This window comes from Crocuta crocuta, unplaced genomic scaffold (assembly GCF_008692635.1).
Source record: "Crocuta crocuta isolate KB4526 unplaced genomic scaffold, BGI_CrCroc_1.0 scaffold99, whole genome shotgun sequence".
In the NCBI taxonomy this organism is placed as follows: Eukaryota; Metazoa; Chordata; class Mammalia; order Carnivora; family Hyaenidae; genus Crocuta; species Crocuta crocuta.
The window spans coordinates 7,694,126-7,721,622 of NW_027551560.1; the positions used below are offsets into that span (position 1 = coordinate 7,694,126).

A 27,497-nucleotide genomic window follows, 5' to 3' on the forward strand; every position below is an offset into this window, starting at 1 on the left:
AAACATTTACTATCTTACCCATTGCAGACAAAATTTGCCAACCACTGGGCTAACCCAATCCAATTAAAGATTAACAATTAATAGAGAGGGATATATGTAGATTGAAAATAACAAAACGGAAAAAATATACATAAGAAAGTATGATAAAACATAATGAATAACAATTTATGATCCTTTTAACAGAAGATATGAAAATCATAAATTGGTATGCATTTGAAAGCACAGCTTCCAAATACAGTCAATCTTATTCACTGATTCTATCTGCAAATTCACCTCACTAAAATTTACTTCTAACCTCAATACTTTTGATTTTTCAGGATTTATGGACACTTGAAGAATGGTTAAAAATATTTGAGTGCTCAGCCCATGTTTTCCCAGCTGGAACTAAAGATAATGCTTTGACAAAAAAATTTTTTGCAGTCTATTTAGCACATTCTTAGCATTTTTGTGCTTTTTCTTGGTGTTTTCACTTTTTAAAAAGCTCCGCCACCCCTGTGTAATACAGAAATGTTGTCTAGTGTTCCCGAGTGCAAGAAGTATGTGATATGCCTTAGAGAGAAACCAAATGTGTTAGATAAACTTTGAGAATTAATTATGATGCTGATGGCTGTTAGTTCCTGCTAATGAATCAACACTATATTAAATATGGTATTTTTAAACAGAAACACACATAAAATAAGACTGTATGTTGAATGGTTGACCAAAATGTTGTGACTGGACAGTCACTGGAACTTAACCCTGTACTTCCCCTTAGGAGAATGATGCAGTATTTGCTAATTCAGTGCTCATAATGATTCTATAGAAAATAACCACTGAGAATAGTGAGAATCAATTATGTATAAACAAAAGTTAACAGAAATGATATAGAGGGATCCGTAATTACAATTGGTGATTTTAACACAACTCTCAACTCACAGGACAAGCAGAAAATAACAACAATAACAATAGAGATTTAGAAAGGGATCAGCAACAGCCAAGAGGAAAAATCTGGCCCACTGTTTTTTTTCATTTTTTTTTTTTAAATTTTAATGTTTATTTATTTTTGAGAGAGAGAGAGAGAGAGAGCATGAGCAGGGGAGGGGCGAAGGGAAAGGGAGACACAAAATCTGAAGCAGGCTCTAGGCTCTTGAGCCATCAGCATAGAGCCCAATGCGAGGCTTAAACTTGCAAATTCTGAGATCATGGCCTGAGCCGAAGTTGGACACTTAACTGACTGAGCCACCTAGGTGCCCCTGTTTTCGTTTTGTAAATAAAAATTTATTGGAACACAGTCATGTTCATTTGTTATGTTATCTATGGCTGCTAGAGCACTACAACTGTAGAGTTCAGTATTTCGAGAGACCCTGTCTCACACAAAGCCTACTATGTGACATTTACATATAAAATTTGTTGACCACTCACACAGAAGATTTACATGACATAAATAACAAATTTGAGTAACTGAAACATATAGGATAACCTAATCATAACAAAATATTTCCTGGTGCATTTTGCATATTAAAAACAGGAAGTATCACCAAATTAGAAAAGATTACAAACATACAGTTTGGCTTTGGCTTTTAGTTCAGAGATACAGAGAGCTGAAAAGAGCAGTATTAACATCCTTACAACAAGAACAAGCTGGGCAGACTGAAAATTAAGGTATTTTAAAAAATTCATCAGAGAAGTGAAATTGCATAACAAATAAACAATTTGAAATGAGGAGAGAGATAGGCACCAGTAGGAAGAATCAGAGCGCAACTGTTTGCTTACTGGACCTTATGCAACCAAACTTCACATAAAATAATAGGAAGATAAAGGGAGAGAAAATTTAACTAACTGCTAAAGACCCATGTGCACAAAGTTAAAGTGTGAAGTCCCTAGAGAGGTGGTGTGTGTCACAGACATAGTGTGATTTGTGAGAGTTTCTCCAGTAACCCAGTATGTCACAGAGAGGACTGCGGGAGAATTAAGAGGAAGTCCCTTTCTGCCCCATGTGATGCTGGCAAGTATAGGGGGAAAAGAATTACTGTTTAAATCCACTCACATCCATATTGCTTATTTCCACTATAGAACACTTAATCTGTAAGGGAAAAGTCAAAAAAAACACATACCTTGAGGCCACTGATGGTATCTTTTTGCAGTAAGGAGAGAGCAATGGCAGACACTACCAAAATGTTGCCCAGACCCATTTGCCCTATTTTTCCTAAGTAATAAAATGGTGAGATGCAAGTTCTTAGGGCCTAAGACTGAGGTTAAATTAGAAGATAAGCCCCACTTCCAGAGAACTGTCATTATTTGACCTGTTTGCTAGCCCCCTGGAACAGTTCATTCATAAGGCTATTTTCATTTGACATGACTCAAAGCTCACGGACTGCAAATAGCATTTTCTCTGAGGATATGACATTAGTTAATGAAAAAAAAGGGGGATATTGTTTACCATCGTGGCTACTTCAGGCAGTTTATAACAATTAAGGGAAACAACAGTCTAATTAAAAAGCTTAAAGGGAAAAGCTGGAGCATGATATATCCAGAAGGGGCTTTGAAAAGCTCAGACATATCTCTGGGAATCTAGAAGGTGGCACACATGCTCTGGGCTATGTGCATATTCAGGAAATACCTGAGAAGGTACTAAATTTGCCTCTCATTAACCTTGACACTCCGTGAAAGAAAAGTAAAGGTGAATACAAGAGAGTAAAATACCAGGCTAACTGTATGAAGGCATGCCCCAACATACAGAGCATGTTGGCAAAGACTGGAGCCTTACTTGTTACAAATATTTACGGAAATCATTGTCCAATTACTAGCTGATATTTAGCTAATGGAGTGGAGACTTCAGTGACCACATATGACAAAGAATATAGGTTGTACATATTCTGTTCAACAGAGTCACTAATCAAAACAGCAGTGGTCGGTGATATTCTAGTGATATATATACATATATATTTTAAGATTTTACTTATTTATATACTTTTAAAGGTTTTATTTATTTATTTTGAGAGAGTGCACATGTAAGCAAGGAAGGGGGAAACAGAGAGAGAGAGGGAGAGAATTCCAAACAGGCTCCACGCTGTCAGTGCAGAACCTGACACAGGGCTTGATGCCACAAATCATGAGACCATAACCTGAGATAAAATCATTATTTGGATGTTTAACCAACTGAGCCACCCAGGCACTCCTAAGATTTTATTTTTTAAGTACTCTCTCAATCTAACGTGGAGCTCTAACTCACAACCTCAAGATCAAGAATCCCATGCTCCACTGAGACATCTAGGCACCCTGGCACATTATATATTAAATGTCAAGTTTTCAACAAAAATTTGAGACCTACAAATGAAAAACTATGGCTCATACACAGAAAAAAAAAAAAAACAAACCCTAACCTATGTATGAAACATATATACAGGCAGAGTGTAAAACCTGCCTCTGAGGAAGTCCAGACATTGGACTTACTAGACAAAGACTTTTAATAAACTGTTTTAAATATATGCAATAACTAAAGAAAACCACATCTAAAGAACCAAAAGAAAGTATGGTAAGGAAGTCTCACAAAATAAGTAATACAAATAGACAGAAATAATACATATGTAATGAAAAAGTAAACTAAAATTCTGAAATTATAGGATTTGAAAATTTGAAACATGAAAGTAAAATAATTGAAGTGAAAAATTCCCTAGAGGTCTTAAAGGGAGATCTGAAAATGCAGAAGAATCAGCCAATTTGAATATAAACCTGCTGAACTGATACAATATGAAGACAGAAAGTAAAAATAGGGAAAATGAACAAAAAGCCTGTTTTTGTGGGACCTATAGGACACAATCAAACATTTAAACATAGCAACACCCACACAAGAGAAGTAAAAGGAGAGAGTACAAAGGGGCAGAAAAACAAAGAGTAAATCTTGAAAGCAGCAAAAGGGAAGTGACTTATCACGTCTAAAGACTCCCAAATAAGATTACCAGTTGATATGTCATCAGAAACCAGAGACACCAGAAGACAGTAGTGTGACACATTTAAAGCCCTGAAAGGAAAGACTGTCAATCAAGACTTCAGCATTCAGCAAAAATGAGGAAGAAATTATGACAGTCCCAGATAAACAAGGCCTGGGAAAATCTGTCAATATTACACAAGCGATATAAGAACAATTAACAGAGAAGTCATTCAAGGTTGTAATGAGAATACATGAGATAACTCACATCCACATGAATAAAGAAAACCATATAGGTAGAAGTTAACTACACAGGTGAAAATACAAAAGGCACTGTAAGTGTATTTTCTATATTCTTCTCCTATATGGTTTCAAGACAACTGCATACAACAGTAATTAGAAATCTCACACAATGTACACCCAATGAATAAAAATGTAATTTCGATAGTAAAAGCACAAAGCAGAAGGGGCTGGAACTATTGAGGAGTTTTTAGTGTATTGTTGAAACTAAGGTATTCATCTGAACAAGACTGTCATAGTTATTAACTGTGATCAACAAGGTAGAAAGTTTTAGTATATTATTGAAATTGGTATTCATCCGAACAAGACTGTCATAGTTAAGATGTTAATTGTAATCAACAAGGTAACATTAATAGGAAAAAATGTAGTAAAGGCACAAAGTAATTATAATGGTACACTAGGAAATATTGATTTAACACGAAAGAAGTAAAAAATGGTGAAGTAAAGAAACAAAAAGGACTTAATCATATCTAAATGGAACACTGATTAAAAATGTCTAAATGGAAGACAAAACGTATCAGTAATCACATTAAATGTTAGTAGCTAAATACGTGAATTAAAAGGCAGAGACTGGCAGAATGGATTAAAAAACATTATCCAACTATATCCTGTCTCCTAGAGACACTTTACACTTCAAGACACAATAGCTTGAAAGTAAGACTGGTAAAAGATACACTATGTAAGCAGTAACCAACAGAGCCCTGGATTGCCTATAGTAGGATTAGACAAAATAGACTTTAAGACAAAAATAGGAGAGAAAAACGACATTTTATTAATGGTAGAAGTGTCAATATATGAAGACAATACACCAATTATAAACATACACTTACCTAACAACAGAGCTTCAAAATACTGACAGAATTAAAAAGACAATTCAACATTAACAGTTGGAGATTTTAATACTTCACTTTGATAATTGATAGAACTACCAGACAGAAGACCAATACAGGAAAAACACACTTAAACAACACTATATCAGCTGGGACCAAGGCAGATATAAAGATAGATATCTACAAAGACACTCAGGCCAACACTGGCAGCATACACATGCTTCTCAAGTACATATGCAACACTCTCCAGTGTAGATTATATATTAGGCCACAAAATAAGTTTCAATACATTTTAAAATGCTTATTTTAAGAGAGAGAGAGAGCACGAGCAGGGGAGGCACAGAGAGAGAGGGAGAGAGAATCCTGATCCAGAGCTAAGATTTTACCACCTGTGGGATCATGACCTGAGCCCAAATGAAGAATTGGCCTTTTCTAACTGAGCTACCCAGGCACCCCTCAATACATTTTAAAGGTTAAAAACATATAAAGTATCTCCTATGACCAAAATAAAATGAAACAAGAAATCAATGAGAAAACTGGAAAATGCAAAAACCTGTGAAAACAAAACAACACCCTCTTAAAAAAAAAAAAACCCAAAGATCAAAGAATACTCACAAGGGAGTTAGAAAATACTTTGAGACAAAATGAAAACACAACATACACCAAAACTCTTAAGATACAGCTAATGCAGTGCTTACAGGGAAATTTATAGCTGTAACACCTACATTAAAAAAAATCTCAAGTCAATAACCTAACTGTATACCTTAAGGACCTACAAAAAATAAATGTGAACTAAGCCCAAAACTAGAAGAAGGAAAGAAATAATAAAGATTGAAGAAAACAAAAAATAAAGAACAGAAAAACAACAGAATCAACACAACAAAGCTGGTTCTTTGAAAAATCAACAGAACCAATGAACCTTTAGGTAGACCAAGAAAAAAAATACTCAAATTACTAAAATCAGAAATGAAGGTAGAGGACATTACTACTGACCTTTCAGAAACAAAAAGTACTATCAGAGAGTACTATCAACAACTGTACACCAATTACATAACCTAGAGGAAAAGGACAAATTCCTAGAAACATACAAACTACTAAAGCTGACTCAAAAAAACCCAGAAAATCTGAACAGATCCATAGTAGAGGACTGAATCAGTAAATTTAAAACCTCTCAATAAAGAAAAGCTTAGTACTAGATGCCTTTACTGACTGAGTTCAATCAAACATTTAAGAACCAATACAAATCTATCTCTAACTCTTCCAGAAATAGAAGAGGGAACATTTCCTAACTTATTCTATGAATTACTTCACACTAAAGCCAGACTAAGAAATCACAAACTAAAGATCAACATCCTTTATGAATACAGATGTAAAACTCTTCAACAAAATACTAAAAAAACAGAATCTAGCAGTATATCAAAATGATTATTATACACCATGACCAAGAAGGATTTATCCCAGGAATGTAAACATGGCTCATCAGACGAACATCAATCTATTACTATAGTAATAATATAATGAAATAAACCGTGATCATCTCAGTTGATATAGAAAAAGTATTTGACAAAATCAGATACCCCTTCACGATAAAAACAATCAACAAGCTAGGAATTAAAAGGAAGCTACTCAACACAGTAAAAATCACTTATCTGGCATCTAGCTTAGCTAGCTCAGTCAGTTGAGCATTCAACTCTTGCTCTCAGGGTCTTGAGTTCAAGCCCCCACATTGGGGATAGAGTTTACTGGAAAAAAAAGTACTTAGGATAAACCCACAGCTAACATCAACACAATTCTATAATATAGGATGTGTCCCTCCAAAAATGAAAAATAAGACAAGGATGCCTGCTGTAGGCAATTCTTTTTTTTTATTAAAAAAATTTTTTTAATGTTTATTTTTGATAGAAACAGAGAGAAAGAGTGCAAGCAGAGAAGGGGCAGAGAGAGAGGGAAACACAGAATCCAAAGCAGGTTCCAGGCTCTGAGCTGTCAGCACAGAGCCCGATACAAGGCTTGAGCTCACGAACCTTAAGATCATGACCTAAGCTGAATTTGGATGCTTCAACAACTGAGCCACCCAGGCACCCGTAACCAATTCTATTTATTATACTGGAAATTCTAGCCAGAGCAAATAGGCAAGAAAAAAACAAAGACTTCAAAATTAAAAAGGGAAAAAGTAAAACCATCTGTAATCATAGACCACATGATCTAATATATAAATATTTATATTTAAAATATAAACACTAAAGAATCTATAAAAACTACTAGAGCTATAAAATAAATTCAGAACATTTTCAGGATTTAAGATGAACTAAAACATCATTGTATTGCTACACAGTAGCAATGAACAATAAAAAAAATAAAGAGCAATTCCATTTACAAGAAAGTAAAAAATAAAATATGTATGCATAAATTTAACAAAGAAGGTACACAACTTGTACACTCAACAGCAGCAAACGTTGCTGACTGTATTTTAAAAATTTAAATAAATGAAGGATATACTATGCTCATCCGTTGTAAGATTTAATATTGTTAAGATGGCAATACTCTCCAAAACAATCTACAGATTCAATGACATCTGTATCAAAACCCCAAAGGCTGTGTTTTTCATCAATGACATCTGTGTCAAAACCCTTCATAAATGTTGTTCCTAAAATTCATATGAATTCAGACCACAATGCTATGAAACTCGAAATCAATAACAAGAAAAAATTTGGAAAGATAACAAATACTTGGAGACTAAAGAACATCCCGTACTAAAGAATGAATGGGCAAACCAAGAAGTTAAAGAGAAAATTAAAAAGTACATTAAGGCCAATGAAAATGGTAACACCACAGCCTAAAACCTCTGGGATGCAGCAAAGGCAGAGAGGGAAGTATATTGCAATCCAGGCCTTCCTAAAGAAGGAAGTAAGGTCTCAGATACACAACCTAACCTTACACCTTAAAGAGCTAGAAAATGAACAGCAAATACAAAACCAGCAGATAGGAACTAACAAAGATTAGAGCAGAAATCAATGTTATTGAAACAAACAAAAAACCCAGTAGAACAGATCAATGAAACCAGGAGCTGGTTTTTTGAAAGAATTTAACAAAACTGATAAACCCTTAGCCAGTATGATCAAAAAAGAAAAGGACCCAAATAAATAAAATCAAGAATGAAAGAGAAGAGATCACAACCACACAGCAGAAATACAAACAATAATAAAAGAATGTTATGAGCAATTATACACCAATAAAATCGGCAATCTGGAAGAAATGGACAAATTCCTAGAAATATATAAACTACCAAAACTGAAACAGGAAGAAATAGAAAATTTGAGCCAATCCATAACTAGTAAAGAAATTGAATTAGAAATCAAAAATCTCCCAGAAAACAAGAGTCCAGGGCCAGATGGCTTTCCAGGGGAATTCTACCANAGCTCCCCTCTACCAAATATTTAAAGAAGAGTTAACACCTATTCTTTAGAACCTGTTCCAAAAATAGAAATGGAAGGAAAACTTCCAAACTCATTCTATGAAGCCAGCATTACCTTGATTCCAAAATCAGACAAAGACCCTACTAAAAAGGAGAACGACAGACCAATTTACCTGGTGAACATGGACATAGAAATCCTCAACAAGATACTAGCCAACCGGATCCAACAATACACTAAAAGAATTATTCACCATGATGAAGTGGGATTTATACCTGGGATGCAGGGCTGGTTCAATATTTGCAAAACAATCATTGTGATGCACCACATCAATAAAAGAAAGGACAAGAACCACACAATCCTCTCAATAGATGCAGGGAAAGCATTTGACAAAATACAGCATCCTTTCTTGACTAAAGGCCTCAAGAAAGTAGGGATAGAAGGATCATATCTCAAGATCATAAAAGCCATATATGAAAGGCCCACCGCTAATATCATCCTCAATGGGGAAATACTGAGAGCTTTACCCAAGGTCAAGAACACGACAAAGATGTCCACTCTCACCACTGTTATTCAATATAGTATTGGAAGTCTTAGCCTAAACAATCAGACAAAGGAATAAAAGGCATCCAAATCAGCAAGGAAGAAGTCAAATTTTCACTCTTCACAGATGACATGATACTCTAGATGGAAAACCCAAAAGGTTCCACCAAAAAACTGCTAGAACTGATCCATGAATTCATCAGAGTCGTAAGATATAAAATCATTGCACAGAAATCAGTTGCATTCCTATACACCAAGAGTGAAGCAACAGAAAGAGAAATCAAGAATTCGATCCCATTTATAATTGCACCAAAACCCATAAAATACCTAGGAAAAAACCTAATCAAAGAGGTGAAAAATCTATACACTGAAAACTATAGAAAGCTTATGAAAGAATTTGAAGAAGGCACAAAAAAATGGAAAAGTATTCCATGCTCCTGGATAGGAGAACAAATATTGTTAAAATGTTAATACTACCCAAAGCAATCTACACAATCCCTATCAAAGTAACAAGAGCATTCTTCACAGAGCTAGAACGAACAATCCTATAATTGTATGGAAACAGAAAAGACCCCAAATAGCCAAAGCAATCCTGAAAAAGAAAACCAAAGCTGGAGGCATCACAATCCTGGACTTCAAGCTGTATTACAAAGCTGTAACCTGGGGAGCCTGGGTGGCTCAGTTGATTGCGTGTCCGACTTCAGCTCAGGTCATGATCTCAAAGTTCATGGGTTCGAGCTCCACATCAGGCTGTGTGCCAACAGCTAGCTCAGAGCCTGGAGCCTGTCTTCAGATTCTGTGTCTCCCTCTCTNAAACAATCAGACAAAGGAATAAAAGGCATCCAAATCAGCAAGGAAGAAGTCAAATTTTCACTCTTCACAGATGACATGATACTCTAGATGGAAAACCCAAAAGGTTCCACCAAAAAACTGCTAGAACTGATCCATGAATTCATCAGAGTCGTAAGATATAAAATCATTGCACAGAAATCAGTTGCATTCCTATACACCAAGAGTGAAGCAACAGAAAGAGAAATCAAGAATTCGATCCCATTTATAATTGCACCAAAACCCATAAAATACCTAGGAAAAAACCTAATCAAAGAGGTGAAAAATCTATACACTGAAAACTATAGAAAGCTTATGAAAGAATTTGAAGAAGGCACAAAAAAATGGAAAAGTATTCCATGCTCCTGGATAGGAGAACAAATATTGTTAAAATGTTAATACTACCCAAAGCAATCTACACAATCCCTATCAAAGTAACAAGAGCATTCTTCACAGAGCTAGAACGAACAATCCTATAATTGTATGGAAACAGAAAAGACCCCAAATAGCCAAAGCAATCCTGAAAAAGAAAACCAAAGCTGGAGGCATCACAATCCTGGACTTCAAGCTGTATTACAAAGCTGTAACCTGGGGAGCCTGGGTGGCTCAGTTGATTGCGTGTCCGACTTCAGCTCAGGTCATGATCTCAAAGTTCATGGGTTCGAGCTCCACATCAGGCTGTGTGCCAACAGCTAGCTCAGAGCCTGGAGCCTGTCTTCAGATTCTGTGTCTCCCTCTCTCTCTGACCCTCCCCTGCTCATGCTGTCTCTCTCTCTCTCTCTCAAAAATAAACATTAAAAAGAATTTTTTTAATAAAAAAAAGCTGTAATCATCAAGACTGTATGGTACTGGCACAAAAACAGACACTCAGATCAGTGGAACATAACAGAGAACCCAGAAATGGACCCTCAAACATATGGCCAACTAATCTTTGACAAAGCAGGAAAGAATATCCAATGGAATAAAGACAGCNTTTGAAGAAGGCACAAAAAAATGGAAAAGTATTCCATGCTCCTGGATAGGAGAACAAATATTGTTAAAATGTTAATACTACCCAAAGCAATCTACACAATCCCTATCAAAGTAACAAGAGCATTCTTCACAGAGCTAGAACGAACAATCCTATAATTGTATGGAAACAGAAAAGACCCCAAATAGCCAAAGCAATCCTGAAAAAGAAAACCAAAGCTGGAGGCATCACAATCCTGGACTTCAAGCTGTATTACAAAGCTGTAACCTGGGGAGCCTGGGTGGCTCAGTTGATTGCGTGTCCGACTTCAGCTCAGGTCATGATCTCAAAGTTCATGGGTTCGAGCTCCACATCAGGCTGTGTGCCAACAGCTAGCTCAGAGCCTGGAGCCTGTCTTCAGATTCTGTGTCTCCCTCTCTCTCTGACCCTCCCCTGCTCATGCTGTCTCTCTCTCTCTCTCTCAAAAATAAACATTAAAAAGAATTTTTTTAATAAAAAAAAGCTGTAATCATCAAGACTGTATGGTACTGGCACAAAAACAGACACTCAGATCAGTGGAACATAATAGAGAACCCAGAAATGGACCCTCAAACATATGGCCAACTAATCTTTGACAAAGCAGGAAAGAATATCCAATGGAATAAAGACAGCCTCTTCAGCAAATGGTGCTGGGAAAACTGGTCAGTGACATGCAGAAAAATGAACCTGGACCACTTTCTTAAACCATACACAAAAGTAACCTCAAAATGGATGAAAGACCTAAATTTAAGACAGGAAGCCATCATAATAATCCTAGAGGAGAAAGCAAGCAAAAACCTCTCTGACCTCAGCCACAGCAACTTCTTACTCAACACATCTCCAGAGGCAAGGGAAACAAAAGCAAAAATGAACTATTGGGACTTCAAAATAAAAAGCTTCTGCACAGCAAAAAAAACAATCAGCAAAACTAAAAGGCAACCAATGGAATGGGAGTAGATATTTGCAGATATCAGATAAAGGGTTAGTTTCCAAAATCTATAAAGAACTTATCAAACTCAACATCCAAAAAACGAATACTCCAGGGAAGAAATGGGCAAAAGACATGTATAGACACCTTTCCAAAGAAGAATCCAGATGGCTAAAGACACTTGAAAAAATGCTCAACAACACTCATCATCAGGGAAATACAAATTAAAACCACAATGAGACACCACCTCACACCTGTCAGAATGGCTAACATTAACAACTCAGGTAACAGTAGATGTTGGCGAGAATGTGGAGAAAGAGCATCTCTTCTGCACTGCTGGTGGGAAGGCAAACTGGTGTAGCCACTCCTGAAAACAGTATGGAACCTCCTCAAAAAATTAAAAACAGAAATACTGTACCTACGACCCAGCAACTACACTAGTAAGTATTTATCCAAGGGATACAGGTATGCTATTTCAAAGGGGCACATGCACCCTAATGTTTATAGCAGCCCTATCGACAAAAACCAAAGTATAGAAAGAGCCCAAACGTCCCTTGACAGATGAATGGATAAAGAAGATGTGGAATATATATAAAATGGAGTATTACTTAGCAATCAAAAAGAATGAAATCTTGCCATTTGCAACAACGTGGATGGAACTAGAGGGTATTATACTAAGGGAAATTAGTCAGAGAAAGACATATATATGACTTCACTCATATGAGGAATGCATAAGGGAAAGGAAGCAAAAATAATATAAAAACAGAGAGGGGAGCAACACAAGAGATTCTTAAATATAGAGAACAAACCGGGGGTTGCTGGAGGGGTTGTGGGAGGGGTGATGGGCTAAATGGGTAAGGGGCATTAAGGAAGACATTTGTTGGCATTAGCACTGAGGATGAATACATAGAGGATGAATCACTGGAATCTACTCCTGAAATCATTGTTGCATTATATGCTAACTAACTTGGATATAAATTTTAAAATTCATTAATTAATGTAAAAAGTCAAATCACAGAATCCAAAAACAGTTGCAACATACACATCTGGCAAATGACTTGTGTTGATAATACAGAAATAATTCCAATAAATCAAGAAGATAAAGCAAAGAGTCCCAATTAAAACAGAGACCTGAACAGGTACTTTATGTAAAAGAATATTTACATGGCCCAACACAAATAATGGTGTTTGGAATTAGTATTTGTTACAGAAAAGCAAACTATAAATTTCAACTATACAGCCACCAGGATAACAAAAATCAAAACAACTTACAGTAGCAAGTGCTGGGGAAAGTCTGGTACAGCCAGAATGTTGGTAGTGTAAGTTGGTTCAAGCACTTTAGAAAGCTAATTATAATATATATTAAAGCTGAACATATGTTTATTCCATGCATCAGCCATTCTATTTCTATGTATAACCAAGAGAAATGAAGATATACTAAGAGGCACAAAGGAAATTTCATAGCAGCTTTATTCATAATAGTCCCTAAATGGGAAAATACAAGTAAAAAACTCACCACCAAGAGAAATGAGCAAATGAAGCATCATATAGTCATATAATGAAATACTTATTGCTCAGCAATAAAAAGGAAGTAATGGGGGTACCTGGGTGGCTCAGTTGGTTAACAGTGTGACTCTTGGTGTTGGCTCAGGTCATGGTCTCTCAGTTTGTGAGTTCGAGCCCCACATCAGGCTCTGCGAAGACAGTGCAAAGTCTGCTTGGGATTCTCTCTCTGTCCCTCTCTTTCTGCTCCTCCCCAACTCTCTCTCTGTCTCTCACTCAAAAAAAAAAAAAAAAAAAAAAAAAAAAAGGAAGTAATGAAACATACAGCAGCAAGGCTGATAATCTAAACAATGTTATATTCAGAGAAAAAAGCCAGATCTTCCCTTCTCCTAAAAAAGAGAACAGATTGTATGATTCCATTTATAAACAGTGTTCACAAATGAAGTTATCCTTTTTTTTGGACATATGATGTTAGAAGAGCAGTTGCCTCTGCAGAGCAGCGCAGTGGTTATTAACTGGAAGTTGGAAGGAAACTTTAGGGGTGACGAAAATGTTCTCCTTCTTAATCTGAGTGATAAATTACATCTGCATATACGTATAAATGTATAAAAATCCACCCAGTTCATACTTAAGAGTGCACTTCACTGGCATTAAAACTGCTTCATTTAAAGAAATAAATAAAAGGAAAAAAATAAAGAGTGCATACAAGAGAAAAATTAAGAAATATTTATACTTAATAATTTGGGAAGGTAGGAACATGTCTATTTTATCTCTTTGTACCTTTCTATAAGTTAAAAATTTCCCAAAATGTCACTAGTAGAAATGAAAAAGCCTGGCCTAGCAGACAAACTAAGTCTAAAGACAAACAATGAAACAGGGAAATATATATGTCCTACATGTCAGAAAAAGGATTAATTCTTTAATAATTAAAAAGCTTTCAAAATTAGCAAAAAGGAGGAAGGCTGGTTAACAACTATACACATACAAACACACACACACCACTTAAAAATATACCAAATATGCAGTCTCAGCTCTCATACACTTCTGGAACAGGGATTGTCACCATTCCACCCTTGTGTCAAGAAAACCTCTGGAGTCCTCTTGAATCTTACTTTCATGTCTTTTACGTTCTGCTAGTACTTCCAGATTAAACACAAAACTGCTTTTATTGCATGAATTTCTTCTCCACATTTTGTTAGAACTCAGGATGAAGCCAAACCCTTAAGGAAAACATCTAATGACTTCTAGTTATGCGCCTCTTGTCTGACACAAGATGCATACACTGAGGTCATCAGGGTGGGTTTGACTAGTGTCCTTTTAACAGAAAATTTGGACACAGATATAAACAGAGGGAAGATGGTATGAAGACACAGGGAAAAAGCATCTATAAAGAAAAGAGGCCTGGAACAGATTCTTCCTTCAACAGTCCTCAGAAGGAACCAACCCTATCCATGCCCTGATTTTGGATTTCCAGCCTCTAGACTGTAAGAAAATAAATTTGTTGTTTAAGCCACTCAGTCTGTGGTACTTTATTATGGCAGCCCTGGCAAACTAATATACCTAATCTGGTCCCAGCATTTATCTCATTCTCTCTCCTAATATTCCCTAAGAGGAATTCTAAAGGGGAACAGGCAAAAATCTTACTGGGCTCTCAAAATGCAGTAACCTCCCTCTACTCTGCAACAATTAAAATCACACTCGTTTTTCAGGACTGACGCAATCCTTTTCAACTATTCACCTTTGCCTGACTTAGCCTTTCTCTGACAAATTGCAAATCCTGATGCTGATTCAATCAATTAATAAGCTAATTCATTTAATCATAACTTGTTTCCCATGTATAAGGAAGAAAGCTCCACATTATTCCTGGTACCTCCTATGTATTATCTCCTCTAAGGGGATTGTACTTGCTCACAAGTTTAGTTCTCAGAACCACACATATAGTCTAGAGATGATCCAGTCTTAAAGATGAGGCGGCTAAATGACAACATTTTATTTACTAATTAAATGACAGCACTTTAAAGAAAAGTATGAGATGGTGGTGGTGGTATCAGGAAAACATCCTCTTGGAGAGTCCTTCACTCAGAAGAACAGGTCTTTTTGTCATGCATACAAGTATGCATAGGTTTCTAGGACAAAAGAAAGTAATGGCACGGGCTCTGCCTTATAAGAAATGAGGTGGTGTTCTGAGAATAGAAATCTAAATTCTTAAGGTGCATGGGTGGCTCAGGTGGTTAGGCCTCGAACTCTTGACCTCTGCGCAGGTCATGATATCACGGTTTGTAGGATCTAGCTGAGTCAGGCTCTGTGCTGTCAGTGCAGAGTCTGCTTGGGATTCACTCTCCCTCCTTTCTGTGCCCCTCCCTGGCTTATGTGTCCATGTGTGCATGTGCACACGCAGCTGTCTCTCAAAATAAATAAATATTTTTAAAAAAAGAAATCCAAATTTTTTGAGAGGCCCAGTTCTCTACAGAGAGGAGATAATCTTTTATTCAAAAACAGTTTAAGGAGCATTCTCAACTAAAGAAGAAGAGGGCTTAGAATGGAGCCTATGAAAATGAACCCATGGTAGTTCCACATCTTGAAGCTAATGGTCTAACTGGAGAGACAAAACACATTATCAGGTGACTTACACCAATGTATGAAGTTATGATGGGGCTGTGTAGATTCAGAAAAGGGGAAATTAGCACAGAGGGAGACAAGGGGAAAGAGAAGAGCATTATTTCCTGGCTGAGGCAACCAAAGTAGATTCATAACAGGTCAAAAGTAAACAGCTAGACCTCACCGCCATTAGAATGGCCACTATTAGAAAAGAGCAAGTGTTGGCAAGGATGCGGAGTAACTAGAATCCCTGTGCACTGCTCGTGGGAATATAAAATGGCATGGCCACCGTGCAACAGTACAGTTGTTCCTCAAAAAATTAAATGCAGAATTATCACATGATCCAGCAATGCCACTTCTGGGTATAAATATCCATGACAGTGGCAATCTTGAAGAGAATCTGTACATCTATGCTCATAGCAGCATTATTCATAATAACCAAAAGGTAGAAGCAACCTAAGTGTTTATCATCTGATGAAGGGATAAATAAAATGTGGCATATACACATAATGTAGTATTATTCAGCCTTAAAAAGGAAATTCTGATACATGCATGAGCCTTGAGAACTTCATGCTAAGTGAAATAAGTGAGTCACAAAAAGACAATTACTACATGATTCCACTTATATGAGTAGGGAAATTAATAGACAGAATGTAGAGTGGTAGCTGCCAGAGGCTGAATGCTGGCAAGAATGAAGAGTTGTTGTTTAATGGACACAGAGTTTGAGGCACCTGGGTGGCTCAGTCGGTTAAGTGTCTGACTCTTGATTTTAGCTCAGGTCATGATCTCATGGTTAGTGAGATGGGCTCCTTAATAACATCATGGAGCCCACTTGGGCTTCTCTCTCCTTCTCTCTCTGTCCCTCCCCAGCTTACGTTCTCTTTCTCTTGAAATAAATAAACATTTACAAAAAATAATGGATATCAGCTTTAGTTCTGCAAGATGAAGAGTTCTGGAGATTGGGTAGATTAAATAGCAGACATTTATTTCCTCACAATTCTAGAGGCTAGAAGTCCAAGATCAGAGTATCTGGACTCTGGTGACACGGTCTTCCTGGGTTATAGATGGCCACTTCTTGCTGTGTCTTCACATGGCCTTTGCCTGTTGCCTGTGCATACAGAAAGAAATCTGTCTCTCTCTCTTCCTTTTCTTATAAGACCATCAATCCTACTGGATCAGGATCCCACCCTTAAGCTTCACTTAACCTCCATTGCCTCCAAAAAGCTCCAAATCTAGGGGCACCTGGGTGGCTAGTTGGTTGAGTGTCTGACTCCTTTGGCTCAGGTCATGATCTCAGTTTGTGGGTTTGAGCCCCATATCAGGCTCTGCACTGACAGCACTGGGCCTGCTTGGGATTCTGTCTGCTCCTTACCTGCTTACGTGTGTGCTCTCAAAATAAATAAACATTTTAAAAAAATGTTCTGTCTCTAAATACAGTCACACTGCGAGGCAGGGATTCAATGTATGATGGGGGGGGCACAATTCAATCCACAGCACCAGATGAACAGGATGAGGATGTGGCTCTAAAGGTCAATCCAATGAAGACAATGAGAAGATGATATGAAGCAGTTAGGGAGGGATAGGAGGATATGTTTAAAAAACTAAATGAGGCTTGGTTTAGTAAATTTTTTAATAGTAAATTTTTTAATGTCATATTCCCCACTAGATTGTGAACACTATTAGGGAAGAAAAGTATCTGTATTGTTTAAGCTGTAACTATGGCACATGCTACTTCTCTGGAACATCTTATCTTGGTTGCTCAATAAACAGTTATCAAAAAATTCAGAACACCAAAAAAGTGGGAAAATAAGTAAATAAATAAAAGGAAGAGGTAATGCCTCCAAAGCCAAAATGTCATCTTGAGAAATTAGGAATTTTATCACACGGGTAAGGTGCCATGAGGTGATTTACACAAGGACAAGACATTCCTTCACTGCATTTAGATGAACTACCCATGTGGAAGGTGTGCTTGAGTAGGTGAAGAAGGAAGCAGGCAGGTTAGTAAAGAAGCTATTCCAACAGTTCAGCTGTGATACTGTGAGATAGCAAAAGAGGAATAAAGTAGCAGAATGCATTTATTTGTTTTTAGGTTTATTTATTTATTTTGAGAGAGAGCGAGCATAAGTGGGGAAAGAAAGAGAGGGGGAGAGAGAGAATCCCAAGCAGGTTCAGAACAGAGCCTGATAGGGGGCTCAAACTCATGAACCGTGAGATCATGACCTGAGCCAAAATCAAGACTTGGACACTTAACTGACTGAGCCACCCACACACCCCAAGAATGCATTTAAAATATGCATTTAATAGGAGCACATGTACCCCAATGTTCATAGCAGCGCTCTCCACAATAGCTAAAACATGGAAAGAGCCTAAGTGTCCATCAACAGATGAATGGATCAAGAAGATGTGGTTTATCTATACCATGGAATACTACATGGCAATGAGAAACAATGAAATCTGGCCATGTGTAGCAACATGGATGGACCTTGAGGGTGTTATGCTGAGCGAAATAAGTCAGGCAGAGAAGGACAAATATCATATGTTTGCACGTATAGGAGGATTAGGAGGAACTTGACGGAGGAACAAGGGGGAGAAGAAGGGCGGAAATGGTGGGGGAAAGGGAGAGAAGCAAACCATGAGAGACTTTTGAATGCTGACAAAAACTGAGGACTGATGGATGTGGGGGGAGGGGGGGATGGGCATGGAGGAGGACACTTGTGGGGATGAGCACTGAGTGTTATGTGGAAACTAATTTGACAATAAACTATTAAAAAAAATAAAATAAAATAAAATATGCATTTAGGTTTGACCATGTAAAATTGCTGTCATCTCTGACAAAAAGGAAAGTAGCAAGACATGATTACACACCAGATGTGGCAGAAGTCAGGAGAGTGAGAACAAAAGGAGCCTGGGATGCACATGTACTTTGGTGGCTTGGGTGTCTGGCTGACTAGGGATGTATAATCTAATAGGGAAAGATAAGTGGATAGTTTGGGAAGGGCAATAAATGTTTATTTTACTTTGAATCAGTTAGGCTGGAGATGCCTTTTGGATACCTACAGACAGATGTTGAGTCAACTATGTCCAACATGGTAGTCACTAGCCATGTGTGACTGTTTGAAACTTAAAACTAGCTGCATTTCACGTGTTCAATGGTACATGCGGCTAGCAGCCACCATTTGGGACAATGAACAGATCATTTCCACCAGCACAAAAAGTGCTTCTGGTCACAGGGGGCTGCAGAGCCACATTTGCAAGAACTAACAAATACCTCACTGTTCAAATCAGAGTGGTGATGAAAGGAGTCAAGAAGACTAGCTGGAAAAATAGGGAGAAGGAATGGAAACTTGTGACAGGGGACATGTCAAAGGACAAGCGAAGGAAGGTGACTCCATGAAAGAAACAAGAGGCAGGACAGCAGCAGAGACTGACACAGACACTAACACAGGAGACCTTCCAGAAGGACAAAGTAAGAGCAGAGTCAGACACTGTAGACAGATTTGCGTGAGACCCACTGGATTGAAATATAATTAGGTCACTGGTGACTGCTGGTCACAGGCACATGCAGTGGCCTGAAATGTGAATGGAAAGTGCAGCAACATTTGCTAGAGAACAGAACTTTAAGCTGTCTACTAAACAACTTGTTCAAGACAAGTACTTGAGAGAAATATGTACATAGAGGTATTTTTAGGACATGAATGTACCAGCTATTCATGCTGAGCTCCAGTTAGTCTAAGTATTACCTTTGGGTCTAACAGGATGATCAGAGAAAGGTCTACTTCTTCTGTTTACTGACACAGACAACTGGCATTAACAAAAGCCCTGCTTTGGTAATGTGCCCTTTATTTCCACTGAGGAAAAAGTGGAAACAACATCCTATAATTATTTCAGGGTTGTTACTGGAAAGATCTGCACTATCACCTACCTGAAGACCAACAAAGACATTTTTCCTGACTTCAGTGACTTTAAATTCCACAAGGAATGTTTGGTTTAAGATTCTCATTAATGCATGTCTTGAAACAAATATTGTCTGTCTGACTCTCTGTCATGGCTATCAGGTCAGGAAGAAATCTGCACCTATACTTTGGAAAATCTGTAACTTCAGAGGACTGCATCTATCCACATGCAACTCTGCTGTACTACTCATCTGCTTTTCTGTATCTTCCTTGAATAGTTTTGATCCTTTTTTTTATTAAAAATTTTTTGTTTATATATTTTTGAGAGAAAGAGAGAGACAATGTTTAAGTAGGGGAGGGGCAGAGAGAGAGGCAGACACAGAATCCGAAGCAGGTTCCAGGCTCTCAGCTGTCAGCACAGAGCCTGACGTGGGACTTGAGCTTACAAGCTGCAAGGGTTTTGATCCATTTCTAGTTCTACTTTTCTTTGTTAATTAACTACCCATAAAATCCATTATACAAAAAGGTGTATATATACAACTCACCTGAGCTGTGTTCATTTTCTGCAGTTGTTGGGAGAGTACAGAGAACTGTGAAGGATAAGCTGGGGGTATGGAAAAAGGAAAGGAATCATGAGAGGTCTGGTGAGCTTCTGCATTTAGTTGCCTCAAAGTCTCATCACACGAGCTGGGGAAAAGCCTCCCTATTGAAAAATGTCCTGTTGACCCTTGAGAAGGGGCAGGAAGCACAACATAGAGATAGCACTCCCTGAATATGTAGTGCATCTCTGATATGATCACATGGATGTAACCTTGCTGTTTTTCACTGGGTGACTATGAATTATTTTCCTGATTATTAATAATCATATTAATATTATTTATATTTCAAGCTAGAGAATCAACAGAAAACTCTAGGGGAAAAAGATGCTTGGTGACAAAATATTTTAAAATCCTTTTGTTCTTTTGAGCAAGGGACTTTTAAATAAGACACGTCTAATGACTTAGTGTGACAGAATGAATAGCGCTGTGCTTTCCTCCTAGCTCTATCCTGGGTGACCAGGAGACATACATCTCAGGCTCCACTTTTTTAAAGTTTCAAAAGAGGGATAGAAATTCACTCCTATACTGTCATTTTGTAATTCTTTATGTTCAGGATAAAGGAAGCCTCAGCATATCTCTGGATGCCACTTCTGATGGACACAATGAGAAAGTAGGTCAGAATCTGCAAAGCAAGTGAAGAATGAAGAAAATAGAGGGCTGTTTAAGACGGACGGAGACTGAATCTCCTTGGCTCTGGCTGTGGTTTTTTCTGTACAGCCTGATAGTCACCCATCTCTTTCAACCCCAGCTCACCACCTTCTGCAAGCTGGTCCAGTTTCCACTGTCATGCACTCTGTGATGGCTTCTGGGTGTGGTGATACCACGAAGTCTGGCTCTTTCTGGACAAGGTAATTACAAAATGCTTCTGGTGTAACAAATTAGGACCCACTCCTTTCTGGGCTCTTCTGCATCTGTTCTGAAGCTTCTGCGAGGATGGTCCCTGTCAGATAAACTCTTCTTCCAGGTGCGACCTCTGTCCCCAGGGCTCCTCTCCTGCCTGACACACAAGAGCTGCTTTGTTCCAGAGACATTGAGATTAGGCCTAGGAAACAAATTCCTTTTAGTTGAAACTTTCATCAAGAGCAAGGTTTCTCAAATTCAGCACTACTGACATTTTGGGCCCCAAACTTCTTTGTCACGGGGGTGTGGGTCCTGTACACTGTAGGATGCCTAGCAGTATTTCTGGTGTCTACCCACCAGATATTAGTAGCACTCCACCTGTTGTGACAAACCAAATCATCTCCAGCTGTTTCCAAAAGGCCTCTGGAGGGCAAAATCACCCTGGTTGGGCACCACTGGTGTAGGGCCTTACGCCTGATTTTCTTAAAAATCATTAGAACTGCTCTATTATTGTAGCCACTAGTCACATCCCACTATTGAGCACTTGAAATGTGGCTAGTGCCACATGTTGAAAAATATTTTGTATAAACTAAGATAAACACAGTATGTTCTTAAAATTAATTTCACATGTTTTAGTTTTTAATATGGCTACTAGAACTTTTAAAATTACATTTGTGGCTCACCTTATCTATTGGACAGCACTGCACTAGACTGTGCCTTCTGAAGACAGAGACCGCCTGGATAGCACAGGTGGTGCCAGGAGCCTCAGTCTTACCCAGAGGCTCTGGAGATATGCAGAAACCCCAGAATAGATACACGTATCAGAAAGTGACATTGATGTCAGAGAATGACATCACGCTGACTTTCCAATCATAGTCCTGAGAATACCAGGGCAAGTCACTATGCTAGTGCTGTTAGGGGTGCAATGCTGGGTTTTAAGGGGGCAGGGTATTAGGAATAGCTGAATCTGGGGGTAAAGCATATCTGTATTTGCATCCTGGCTTCCTCACCTTTTTGACCTGTGGTCTGTAATTTCACTCTTCCGAGCCCATTTTTTCCTTCTTTCTTTCTTTCTTTCTTTCAAGATATGGTTATTCCTATAAATAGGGTGGATGCAAAGTTAAAGTACAAATGCAAAGTTAAATACTAAATAAAAAAGAACAAAGTGTCTTTCAAATACAAGAGTAGCCAACACTACATTTTGACTTATTGCCTCGTACTTACTAGTGGTAACCAACTAGCCCTTGGCTAAATGCATTACAAGTTATGACCTACCTCTTTCTGAATAACGCCACAAAGCAGTTTTTAACTAATATCCTTATTTTCAGATGAGAAAGAACCTCACTTATGCCCAAGTGACAAAGGCGGTATTTATCCGGTCTTTCTGGCTTCCAAGCTCAAGGCCTGGGGGCGCTTTGTGCCGGGGTCACGGTCAATATCCAATACGGAAAACGCGCCATTACCCTCCCGCCGCCGGCCAGGGATCTTCCCAAGTCTGGCTGCAGTCAGCTCCCGCACCCCAGTCCGCAGGGAACGTCTTCCGACAGCACTCGCCCCATCTGGGCCCCTGGAGCCCACGGGGCAGGGGCCCATCCCCACCCGTCTTTGCCAGGTCTACGCTCCTGCCGGGGTCGGCACAGGTTGCGGGGCTCCCATCCTGGGGTGAACTGGAAGTTCCCGAGACATCGTGGTCCCTTCCTCAGGGCACAAGCCCGCCCCTCTCCCTCCAGGCGTGCGGAGGAGGCCCCTCTCACCTGAGGGCAAACCCGGCGCACCCGCACAGCCGGGAAGGGCGGAAGCCAGGAAGTGGGGTGACTACACATGCGCAGGGAAAAGACCCGGTGTCCGTTCCTAGAATGCCGCGCGGTCAGCGGGAACGTCCAGGACTACATTTCCCATGAAGGTACAGCGACCGCTCGCAGGTTTCCTGTGTTATTAATAGTCTATATTGCTGTCTGGAGCCCAAATTCTACCAAAGACCCAGAGTTTATGGGTTAAACTTTGATATAACATCAAATACAGTGTGGTCCTGGATCAGATCCTGGTTGGAGAAAACAGGAGGACGTTTGGGAACAACTGGGGAAATTTGTGTATGGATCGGATGTTAGAAATATGGAAGGAAATTATTTTTGTTAATTGTGATGATAACATCGGGGTTATGTAGGAACATTTACTTTTTTCAGAGACGCATATTAAGATACTTAGCATTTTTTTTTTCTAGGAGAGAGAGAGAGAGACAGCGTGAGCAGGGGAGGGTCAGAGAGAGAGGGAGTCACAGACTCTGAAACAGGCTCCAGGCTCTGAGCTGGCAGTCAGCACAGAGCACGACGCGGGGCTCGAACCCACGAACCGCGAGATCGTGACCTAAGCGAAAGTCGGACGCTTAACCGACTAAGCCACCCAGGCGCCCCGATACTTAGCATTATATTACATATTTGTAATTAAATAACCAGAAAAGGCAAATATAGCACATGTTAAGGATTTCTACCTCTAATACCTCATTTTACTATTGTCCCCTCTTCTATGTGCTTGGAAGTTTTGTAATACCAAGTTCATAAAGGGACATTTTGAGCTATTTTTCCATAAGTGACTTTTAACTCAGAGCTGCCAAAAGGAAGAAAAGATACATGTGTCAAATAGCAAAACTAAAACAGTAACAGATTTGATGTCTTTTATGCAAGGGAAAACAAACCGTAGACCACTCTTGGGAGGGATATTGGGCAAGAGTGAATATGATTAATAGAGATTTACTAATAAGGCCAAATAAGCTAGCTAAAGCTGAGTTGCAAAATTGTGACAGGTGTATTTAGGTTTCTTTAACAATGAGAGGAGTACCATTAGATCAGGCTGACTTAGGTTTAGATTTGTGACCTTGGCCCCATTTTGTGAGTACCAGTGTACAATTAACCTTACCATATGTAAACAGCTAATGTGACTATAGGTTTTTTGTGGATGTCCAACTTGTGGATTATCACGTTGAGGAAACTCCTCTGTATTCTAGTTTGCTGAGAGTCTTTATCATGAATAGGTACTAGATTTTGTTAAATGCTCTTTCTGCATCTACTGATATGACCATTTGATTTTTCTTCCTTAGCTTGTTGGTATGATGGATTATATTATGTTACGTTGATTGTCAAGTGTGGAACCAGCCTTGCATATTTGGGATAAACCAGTTGGTTGTGTATATAATTATTTTTATACATTATTTGATTCAATTTGCTAATATTTTGAGAATTTTGGCATTTATGTTAATGAGAAATATTGGCCAGCAGTTTTCTTTTCTTGCAATGTCCTTGTCTGGTTTTGGTATTAGGACAATCCTGTCATAGAATGAATAGCATGTATTCCCTCTGCTTCTGCCTCCTGGAAGAGATTGTAAAGAATTGATATAATCTCTTCTTTAAATGTTTGGTGGAATTCATCAGTGAACTCATCTGGGCCTGGTGCTTTATGTTTTTGAAGTTTAGTAATTGCTGATTTAATATCTTTAATATACATAGGCCTATGCAGATTGTCTATTTTTTCTCGTGTGAATTTTGTTACATTTTTTGTTTTGAGGAATTGATTTATTTCATCTAGGTTATCACATTTGTGGGCATAGAGTTGTTCGTAGTATTCCTTTAATATCCACAGGATCTGTAGTGATGTCCTTTCAATTCTGATATTAGTAACTTGTGTCTTCTCTCTTTTTCTTTAGACTGGCTAGAGGTTAATCAATTTTATATTTTAGATGAATCAGTTTTTGGCTTCATTGTTTTCTCTGTTGGCTTCCTGTTTTCACTTTCATTGATTTCTGTCCTAATTATTTATTTTCTTCTGCTTAGATTTATTCTTCCTTTCCAGTTTTCTAAGGTGGAATCTTAGATTACTTGATTTTAGGGCTTTCTTCTTTTCTAATATCTTTATAAAAGGCCATAAAGTTCCCTCTAAACATGATTTTCACTGCATCCCCCAATTTTGATAATGTATTTTCATTTAGTTCAAAATATTTTAAAATTTCTATTGAGAGTTCTTCTTTTTTACATGTTTCATGTTTATTTATTTGGAGAGAGAGAGAGAGAGGCAGAGACAGAGAGAGCGAGCGAGAACACAAGTGGGGAAGAGGCACAGAGAGAGAAGAAGAGAGAGAATCCCAAACAGGCTCTGTGCTGTTAGTGCTGTTAGTGTTTTTTCTCTCAACATTTTAGATATTTCATTCTACTCTTTTCTTACTTGCATGGTTTCTGAGAAATACTATGTAATTCCTATTGTTTGCTCCTCTATAGGTAAAGTATTTTCCCCTCTGGCTTCTTTCACATTTTCAGAAGAACTTCTTAAAGATTTTTTTCTTTAGCTTTTATTTTCTGCAGTTATAATATTATATGCCTATGTGCATGTTTGTTGTTGTTTTGTTACTGGGGTTTTTTGTTTTGTTTTGTTTTGTTTTTTACCATTTATCTTGCTTTGTGTTCTCTGAGATTCCTGTATCTGTGGTTTGGTGTCTGACATTAATTTGAGGAAATTATCAGTCATTATTACTTCAAATATTTCTTTTCCTTCTTTTTCTCTTTCCCCTCCTTCTGGTATTCCCATTATTAGTATGTTACCCATTTTGTAATAGTCTGACATTTCTTGGATATTCTGTTCCATTTTCCTCAGTCTTGTTTTTTCCTCTTTGCTTTTTAGTTCTGGAGGTTCCTGTTAATATATCTGCAAGCTTAGATATTATATCCTGACCCTTGTCTAGTCTACTAATGAGTATATCGAAGACATTTTTTTTTTTTATATCTCAGTGTGTTTTATTTCTGGCATTTCTTGGGAATTATTTCTTGCAACTTCTATCTCTTTAAGTACATTACTCAGATGATCTTACATGTTGCATACTTTTTTCCATTAGGGTCTTTAGCATATTAATCACAGTTAAATTGCTGGCCTGATAATTTCAATACTCCTCCCATATCTAACTCTGCTTCTTATGCTTGCTTTTTCTCTTCAAACTGTGTTTTTTGTTTTATTTTTGTTTTTGCTTTAGTATGCCTTGCAAATTTTTGTTGAAAGCCAGAAAAGATGTGCTGGATAAAGAACTTTGGTCCATAGGCTTTGGGTCATGTTGTGATTAAGTAGGAGAGAGGAAGTACTCTAAAGTCCTATAATTACTAGGTATCAGTTAAATTTTTAGTGAGCCTGTACACCTAGAGCGTGTGCTTCACAAGTGCTTATTAATCCCCTTCTCCATCTCAAGGTGCATCAGGATGACTAGAGGAGGGTGGAGTTGGGTATTTCTCTCCCCACAAGTAAGTTAAATTTCTGATAAAATCTCTACAGGTTAGGCTTTGGTAAAATAGTTTCCTTTGAGGGCAGATTTCACTAGGATGAACAGAATGCCCTGGATTATTGCAAAATGGCTACTACTTTTCTCTTTCTCTTGAGTGAAGCATGAGAAGATTTTTCTCCAGTCTTCATCTGATAGAACTAATGGAGGAAAACTTGCAAAAATGTGGGTATGCTCCCCTAAGACTGTGCCCTCCCTCTGGAGCTTTTAAAACTCTCAGATTTGTTCATACTTAGCCTCTAGCAATTTATCAATTACAGTTAATATTTTCCTACCCCGGGGGACTCAGGAGCAGCCTATGGTGCATTTCAGCGAATGAAGTACATATGGGCTTGCTTAATTTTATTGTACTATATAGATATCGCATTTTTTCCCCATAAATTGAAGGTTTGTGGTAACCCTACATCAAGCAAGTCAATTGATGTCATTTTCCCAGTAGCATTTGCTTACTTTGTGTCTCTGTGTCACATTTTGGTAATTCTCACAATATTTCAAAACTTTTTATTATTTATTTGTTATGGTGATCTGTGATCAGTGATTATGACTCACTGAAAGCTGTTTTTTTAGCAATAAAATATCTTTAAAATAAGGGTGTGTATTTTTTTTCACACATAGTGCTATTGTACATTTAATAGGCTGCAGATGGACTGGCCTTTGTGGTTCTTTTAATTGCAAGATACCCCCACAGAAACAGCCATCAGGTGACTGAAAAAAACAAGGTTTATTACTCATAAGTCCTGGAGGATATATGGCATGCCTAGGGCCACATGGTGAGGTTGCAAGGGTGAGAGTGGGGGAGAGAGAAAGGGAGAGTGAGCAAGAGAGACAGCAGAGACTTAGGGTTCTTTTAATTGGGGTCGAGGGTGGGTTGTCTAGGGTTTCACAAGTTTCACTCTTTATTGGTGAATTTAAAACATAAGAGTGGGAATTAAGGTATGGGAAGGGAAAAGCATGGTCACTCAAGTGGTCAGTTATCTAGGTTACTTAGAGCTTTCTAAAAAGGGGAGGCGCACCTG

The 27,497-nt window shown here is 38.1% G+C and overlaps 2 protein-coding genes across 2 annotated transcripts in view; one reads left to right on the forward strand and one right to left on the reverse strand.

Annotated features, from left to right (window-relative positions):
• Positions 1-1,261, forward strand: part of LOC144219524 (zinc finger protein 37A-like) — a 93,589-nt gene extending 92,328 nt beyond the window's left edge. The window contains exon 6 of the mRNA XM_077749545.1: positions 318-1,261. The gene's annotated coding sequence lies outside the window, so the exon portion shown is untranslated. The remainder of the gene's footprint in view (positions 1-317) is intronic.
• Positions 1-22,996, reverse strand: part of ZNF510 (zinc finger protein 510) — a 28,997-nt gene extending 6,001 nt beyond the window's left edge. The window contains exons 1-4 of the mRNA XM_077749544.1: positions 22,925-22,996; positions 22,181-22,267; positions 21,087-21,372; positions 20,277-20,335 (exon numbers count right to left, since the gene is read on the reverse strand). Coding sequence (XP_077605670.1) covers positions 20,277-20,291 — 15 coding nt within the window. The 5' untranslated portion in view covers positions 20,292-20,335; positions 21,087-21,372; positions 22,181-22,267; positions 22,925-22,996. The remainder of the gene's footprint in view (positions 1-20,276; positions 20,336-21,086; positions 21,373-22,180; positions 22,268-22,924) is intronic.
• Between the last annotated feature and the right edge of the window lie 4,501 nt (positions 22,997-27,497).